Source organism: Coregonus clupeaformis, chromosome 9 (assembly GCF_020615455.1).
Source record: "Coregonus clupeaformis isolate EN_2021a chromosome 9, ASM2061545v1, whole genome shotgun sequence".
Classification (NCBI taxonomy): domain Eukaryota; kingdom Metazoa; phylum Chordata; class Actinopteri; order Salmoniformes; family Salmonidae; genus Coregonus; species Coregonus clupeaformis.
In genome coordinates, this window is record NC_059200.1 from 51,328,548 (window position 1) to 51,336,912 (window position 8,365).

Genomic DNA, 8,365 nt, shown 5'->3' on the forward strand with positions numbered 1-8,365 from the left:
AAAAAAATGTGATGGCATTATGTGACAGCTCAGTTTTGTCCTATTTTACCATCATTAATACGAAACCAAGGAAGTCTGCCAGAAATAGGGAGCATGCTCAGTTGAGATACCACTGTGTCGAGGGCTTTATTGCGCCTGGCTTGACTTCAGAGAACCCGCCACAGAGAACAGAACAGGCAGAACGGAGCACATCTCTATCGGATCGAACGCTCTTACTTGTGTGTTCAAATAAGAACATTTTACTGTATTATATAGCCAAATATTGCAATAAAGTTTTCTCTTTGCGTTTTCTGGAATTCATGCACTGTTTGAGCCCCAAACGTGGGGCAATCCAGTATCACTTTCTCACCTAAATATAATATTGCAGTCTTTTAAAAATAGCTCCCGTAGCCTAAATAGTGTCCAATAAGTAGATAGAGCCGAGAAAGAGACTCGCCTGAAATGAACAAGAAACCCCCCATGGGCAGCGGAGTTGGCTTTGACCTGTATGTCCAATTGCGCAGAGAGCAAGTTTATGATCAAAGGTCTAGTGAAATAGCTTACTGTACAGTGCCATTTTTTGTGCAACCTACAAATCTTCCATAATGAACAACTTCATGCAATAGCATAGGCTATAGTTTGATTAGTGCCCAGAACACATGGTTTGCCCAAACCATCTTGGACAACATCTCGCAAATAATCTTGCATTGAGTGAGTCTTGCTCTGAAGATATATTGAACTCTAATGGAAGTAAGAATGTTTGCGGCCACTGAAATAAATGGACACTTCTTTTTGATTAAAGATCAGATTGTGCCAAGAGTAACACCTGTCCCAAGACTAACATTACGACCGCTATACTACCAGGCCACTGGAGACAGTAGGGATTTGTTTTATATATATGTGTATATATCCAAACAATTGTGATCTAGCCTATTGCATAATAACTTTTTTTTTTTTTTTTTTACGTGCTGGATTTGAACAGGTCTTGCACATTTATTGCCGAGCTCTGATCAGAATTACCACTGGAAACGCTTAATAAGAGCAAGGAAGTGGAAACCCACCGGAACCGGTTTGTGTGACGGGACAACCTTATATGGCGTGTCATAGCCGAGGTTCCGGCAATTGCGGAGCGCTGCATTGATAGGGAAACTGCATTTATTCCGAAAACAACGGCAAAACAGCAGTGGCCGTCGCTTATTTCTATATGGAAACTACTTTTGTTATAATATGCACCGTGTGAAATATCTGAATTTTGTACAATATCTGGATAAACAGTCTCCCGCTCTCTCCATTTACTCTGACAAGCCTTCTGTGTACTCCACTGCGTTGCCTAAATATGGCTTTCCTCCTTTCCTTATTTGGACATTTACGTCACGGCAAGAGGCTTTATAAAGCGGTGGAATCCTCAGCCTAGTGAAACAGTTCTCGGAGCCAAACAGATCTTATGACAGTACACGACAGAGCAGACAGCCCCATAGTAGGCTAGTTTAGAATTTATTCTAGCACACACCAAACACGTGAACTAAAAGAGAAAACACAACAACTACACATTTCTTAATTCTTGATCATACTCACACGTCAAGATTATTAGAAAAAAATGAATGAACCACAACATTGTTTTTGAAGACTGGGACCTTTTGCAAAGAAGCGTAGTTGAAAGCAGCAAAACCTTTGAGATCTTTCAGCATGGGATTCCTCTGACCATCTTCCTCAACAAGTGCAGCAGCAGCATCTTCAGAGTTCCCCTCTAAAGCCAGCTGGTAATCTCCTCTCATCTGAGACAAGCAGCACCAGCACCATGGCTGCAACCAAGACAGAGATGCTCCTCTCAGCCCTTCAGATCTCAGACCCACTAGGCTTCCCCTACTCTCCCATGGACAGCTACCCCAAGTTGGAGGAGCTGATGTTGCTCCACTCCTCAGGGACCCCGTTCCTGGCTGCCTCCACAGCAGAAGGTGTAGGCTTTGGGACCGGGGAGCCAGGAGACTCATACGAACATCTGAATGAAGGTAAGGGCTGCTCTAACTCTAAACTCTTTATGGTTTCATTCAGAAATATGCATGAAAATGTGCATAATCTTTTAGGTTGCATTTGAGTTCTGACATACAGTCTATGCAAAAAATATGAATATGCTAAGATGTTTGGATAAACTATAAATAGCTTTAAAAAGTGTTATTATTATAGTGCATAGAGCTATACTGGTATTTGTCTTCTTTAACGATTGGATGATTGAATTTTTGCAACAAAAAATAACTAAAAATGAATGAATATGTAGTATAGTTCTATGATATAACTTATTGCGTAATTTACATGCATTTGGTGCAAATATGAGACAGTATTACTATTTTCATAAACTGCATGATCATTGATAGACAGTCATAAGGGGTCGAAATTTGGGGGAATTCTCTTGTATTGTGTCAGCACCTTGTAAGTTGATGTATTTTGTATGAGCCAGCAGGATTCTTCTGTGCTTACCCCCTGAATCCTAAACAGTAGCGGGGGCTGCCATCTGCAGCAAATGTAAATGTGCTTTTACATGGCAGCTGTTAAATGCTAACTGTTTGTTGTTGTTCTTTCAGATACATTACCTGACATCTCTATCGGCTGTGACAAGTCTCTTATCGACCAGACCTACTCAACCCCTCGACTGCCCTCTATCTCCTATACAGGGAGGTTCACCCTGGAGCCTGCAACCAGCTGCAGCAACAGCATGTGGGCAGAGCCATTATACAGCCTGGTCAGTGGGCTGATAGGCATGTCCCAACCGCCCACCTCAGTTGCCTCATGCTCCTCTGCTGTGCCGGTCAGCTCCTCCTCCCACACCATGAGCTGCCCCGTCCAAATCGGTGATTCCAACCCCATCTACTCGGCTGCACTCACCTACTCCAGTGTTAGCCCTGACCTCTTCCCTGACTCTAACCAGTCCTTCCCCAGCCCCTCAAACAGCTCAGTCCAGTACCCACCGCCCACCTACCCCAGCAGCAAGACCTGCTCCTCCAACATGGCTCTGCCCATGATCCCAGACTACCTGTTCCCCCAGCAGCAGGGTGAGATCAGCCTGCTTCCCCCTGACCAAAAGCCTTTCCAGTCTCAGAGCATCCAGCAGCAGCTCTCCCTCACACCCCTGTCCACCATCAAAGCTTTTGCCACACAGACTGGCTTTCAAGATCATAAAGGTTCCTACCAGTCTCAGCTGGTCAAACCCAACCGCATGCGCAAGTACCCCAACCGCCAGTGCAAGACCCCTCCCCACAAGCGCCCCTACGCCTGCCCCGTGGAGACGTGCGACGGCCGTTTCTCCCGTTCAGACGAGCTGACACGCCACATCCGTATCCACACGGGCCAGAAGCCCTTCCAGTGCCGCATCTGCATGCGCAAATTCAGCCGAAGCGACCACCTGACCACACACATCCGCACGCACACCGGCGAGAAGCCCTTCGCCTGCGACATCTGCGGCCGCAAGTTTGCCCGCAGCGATGAGTGCAAAAGGCACACCAAGATCCACCTGAGGCAGGCGAAGGACAGAAAGGTGGAGAAGGCAGGGCCCACCCCCATGGTCATCCCCTCCCCAGTCTCAGGGTTCTCCTCCCCCTCCACATCATACCTCTCTCCCAGCTCCTCTTACCCCTCCCCAGTGCCCTCCTGCTACTCCTCCCCAATGCACAGCTCTTATGGCTCCCCATCAGTCAACACCATGTACTCCTCAGCCTCCAGTATATTTCAGACACAGGTTTCCACCTCATACGGCTCCCCCACAAACGTTTACATCTCCCAAGTGGGCACTCCTCAGTCAGAACTGCAGTCCACCCTCTCTCTAAAAAACATTGACATCTGCTAAGACTTTCACATCTTTAATTATCATTTATTTTTTACTTTTGACAAGAAAAGAGGCAAACAACATTGTTACCTTTTCGAATGCACTTTTACTCCCTCTATGTCCATACAGCGATTAAAGATCATGAAACATGACAGAGAGAGACGACCGAGGATAGAAAGGGAACCATTTCTCTCTTCAACTCAACCTCATTACTTCAATGAGTCTTCAGAGATCTAAATAACATAGAATATTGTGCTTTGGTGGGACTTTTGATACTGACAACCTGAAATTCCAAAACACTGATGGTACACAAACATCCCCATGTATACTGTACATGTGCCATGTCTTGTTTTTCATCCTTTTAGACTTTGTAGATTAACGTTCTTTACATGGTATCATTTGAACTTGATGGCATCATTTTTCTCTGAATATATTTTCTCTTGTAGTAACAATGTGTGATAACTTTATTGGAGAAGAACAATGAAGTATTCGAGAATGTTAACTGTAACACTGACATTTGTTTCTATGCTTTGTATATATCACCCACTGGTACTATCTCCCCTGTTGTTCTTCTTTCACCATGAAATAATGAACTTTCTTCATTATCAAAGTTTTGGTGCCTTTTGTGAAGCTTAGCAAGCAAAACTATGTTTTGTTTATCACCCTGTGATTGGATGCATTGCATCTAAAGTAGCCTTAAAGTGTATTTTCCACGGAATGTAAGAGATTTTAAGGGGCAACTTGGAGGAAACAGAGGTCACAGCTTACACAAGAATGTAAGCGAAATAATATATTTTGTATAACTGAAATGTAAATACAGTATGTACATATTCAGGAGTCAAAATGTTTTTGTTACCTACTGAGTAGGCATGGGATTTTTGTATGTATTTACATGCAGTTCCTTATTTTGTGGTTATTTTTATTTGTTATTGTGTTTGTTAAAGCAAGTGACTGTTTTTGGCTTCTTAAGACATTGAATGCGCTTAACTGCCAAATATATTTGGTGTACATGATATCCTTCAAGACCAGGGATATTAATAAAATATATATTATGATAAAATTGAGTTTTTTCCCCCTCATTTTCTCAATCAATATTGCCCCACTCTACCAGAGACATACATTTAAATGAAACATCAAAGCACACATTGATGTTATTTGTTGAAAATAAAATGCATCTATTTAAACTGAAGAATAGAGCATTAGGGTTAGGGTAGAATATTACATTTGATGTCCAATACCACCATACTATTTATAGAGCCAGGGGCCCTGGTCAAAAGTAAGTAGTGCACTATATAAGGAAAAGGGTGCAATTTGGGATACATCAAGTGTCGTGACAGCAGAACAGTCTCAGGCCTCTCTCTGCTGCCAAGCCTCGGTCAATTCTCACACACACTGTCAGCTCATGGCTCCCATGTTTGATGTTGTTAGCCATGTTAAAGTGTTGTTTTAAGGATGCCTGTAATAAAGCTTTGTTGTTTCTGCCAAATCCCTTCACCATTGTTGCATTAAGGATTGTAGACAACTTTTTTCATCATGGTGTAATCACGAAATCCCATGCACGCTATTCAATAATGTAGCAGAAGAGCTCATTCAGAGGAACCCCAAATCAAAGAGGAGATGACAGCAGAAAGATTTTGCAATATTCATCATATACTTGATACAGTTTAATGAATCACAGAGTAGAAGAAATATACATGATTTAATAAGTTCTTAATATGTAGAGAAATATCTATCTTAAATCAAATTTCTAATTAAACAGTTAAGAACCGTAGGCTACAAAGGCAAAAAATGAAAACATTCAAATAAGGTGCACTACTTCTACTTAAAATATCCATATTCATAAATTAAAAGTAATAAAGTTATAACAACCATGTGCTTTTGAAACAGATCAAATGATATTTCTGGTATTTTCTTACACTCCTGCTTTTCTTTAATCGCTATGGTCACATTACAGTCTAGAAACTCCTAGGGTCCCTTCTCTCCACTGGGCTCCACACCAACCTCTTTTCATCATACTAGCATTGTGAACTTATAGGTGTGGAGGCTTAAATATTTCACATTACATTCAACCTGTTTTAATGTAATCTAATGTCTAATTCAGAAACCATCCTTTAATATGACTAAACCAGGCAATGGATTTCACAATGGTCTCGATAAAGCTCCAATCCATTAAATAATCTGCTTGGAAAGACAGGGGCTTATAATTGATGATTTCATACTTTTTACTTGCTTATTGAATCAATGGTCAGTCAATCGTCATAGTAGATTTAGATCCCCAGAGCTAGAACACAGTGAGTCATTGTGGACATGGTCCATTGCCTCCCTGTTCTAATATGACGTGGCATTGCAGGGTGGGAAATAACCACAATGATAAACCACAACGCTTGTCAATTCTCCTCATTGCCATGGAGACTTGATCTAATGACTAACGTCCATGACAAATTGCTTTGTAATAGATCTTCAGTGTGACATAATTTGTGCACAGGCCAACTATAAAGATGGGGATCTGTCTGGCTGATTTGTACATTTAGTCACAACCAGACACCAACTTGCAGGTTCACAATTGTATTCTATTAGCTTGTCTTCAGTTTCAAGAATCACTATTGGTTCATGTTGGAAAAAGTTACAATATTTTGAAGACAATTTTTCTAATAAGGAGAAGAGGTGATACTCAGGGTCAATCCCAAACTGCTCCACACACACCTCAATCCTCACAGGGCTGTTATCATCTTTACCCTCTGCAGTATTTGTATCGCATGACTGTAAGTCGCTTTGGATAAAAGCGTCTGCTAAATGGCATGTTATTATTATTATTATTATTATTATGGATCACAGAGCCATTATACACTGTACAAAACATTAGGAACACCTGCTCTTTCCATGACAGACTGACCAGGTGAATCCATGTGAAAGCTATGATTCCTTGTTGATGCCACTTGCTAAATCCACTTCAATCAGTGTAGATGAAGGGCAGGAGACAGGTTAAACACGGATTTGTAATCCTTGAGACAATTGAGGCAGGGATTGTGTATGTGTGCCATTCAGTGGGTGAATGGGCAAGACAAAATTATTTAAATGCCTTTGAACAGGGTATGGTAGTAGGTGCCAGGCGCACCAGTTTCAATGTGTCAAGAACTGCAACACTGCTGGGTTTTTCACGTTTACCGTTTCCCGTGTGTATCAAGAATGGTCCACTACCCAAAGGACATCCAGCCAACTTGACACAACTGTGGAAGCATTGAAGTCAACATGGGCCAGCATCCCTGTAAAACGCTTTCGACACCTTCTAGAGTCCATGCCCCGACGAATTGAGGCTGTTCTGAGGGCAAAAGGGGATGCAACTCAATATTAGGAAGGTGTTCGTAATGTTTTGTACATTCAGTGTATGTCTATGACGGTGAGGAGCCATGGAGGTCCCTCCACCCTCCTTCTGGCAGAGGAACAAGTGGCCGTCAAGGGCCTCTCAATCACAGGCCCTGTGGTCTGACACCAACCTGCTGCCACATTCAACTCACAACCAGGCACAAGAGGAGTATGCTGTGTATGCCCCAACTCACGGCATGGCAAAGTTGATGTCATGCTGGGAATTGTACGACCTATTAGAAACCACCTCTTACAAGATTGTATGTTGTGTCATAAAAAAAAAAGTATTATTTGGTAAGTACTGTGTAGATAATTGCATATGGTGTTGGAGTCATATTGACTCATATTGGAGACTAATCAACATGCATTTTAGCACCTATTGTTGTGTTCCTGAATATCAAACCTATAACCCTATATGCTGAAAAGGTTAACCAACCTTGCCCTGCACTCCTCAGAACCACCTTTCAAAGCCACCATTCATCCTTCCTTCACCAGCCGTCAAGGAATTGTTTAACTCTCATATGGTAGTATAACGATAATGGTGTTAGGGCAGTTTTTGTCATTTTTAAGTTTCTTGTTTGAAGAGTGACTGAGTCTGATTTAATGAATAAACGGTTAGCTAGCTGCTCGGCATGGCTAGGCTGCTGGTGGCGTTAGCTCTGGTTGTGAGTTCCAGGAGTAGTTAGCCTCGTCTGATATGCAGCTACGGTAATATACTAACTAACCACAGATAGGAAAAGAGGGTAATTAAGCATGTCCAAAAGTAGCACAGTAACAGGACAAAAAAGATGTCCACAGCCAGCCAACCCACTAGTCAGCATGGGGATGCTGTTGTTCTGACACTGTGTGGACCCGTCACCCAGAACACACATCCCAACCCTCATGTCTCATGTCAGTATGAAAAATGTATGCACTCACTAATGCTAAATGACTAAAATGTAAATGTAATAACCCCACTGTTCATAACCTTGGCTGCAAATATCCAGGGGCTGCTGAGCACGCCCTTTGCGTGAACCTCTGTGACGACACCGAAACCTAAGTCTTAGAGATGGGGTAGATGCTCACGAACCATCTCTTTCCCTATGAAAACAGCCCTTTTATCCCTCCCATCTCTCTGTCCATGTCTCTGGTGCAGGCAGCAACAGGCCCATAGGCAGGTCTCCAGGGGTGATACCAATGTCGGGGTCAGATACAGAAAAGCTGTTT

At 42.5% G+C, this 8,365-nt stretch overlaps 1 protein-coding gene across 1 annotated transcript; it reads left to right on the top strand.

The window, feature by feature from the left end:
• Positions 1 to 1,409: 1,409 nt before the first annotated feature.
• LOC121574067 (early growth response protein 1) lies at positions 1,410 to 4,860 on the top strand. The gene is made up of 2 exons (XM_041886638.1): positions 1,410 to 1,988; positions 2,559 to 4,860. The coding sequence occupies exons 1-2, from the start codon at positions 1,778 to 1,780 to the stop codon at positions 3,815 to 3,817; spliced, it is 1,470 nt and encodes a 489-aa protein (XP_041742572.1). The 5' UTR covers positions 1,410 to 1,777; the 3' UTR covers positions 3,818 to 4,860.
• The last annotated feature ends 3,505 nt before the right edge of the window (positions 4,861 to 8,365 follow it).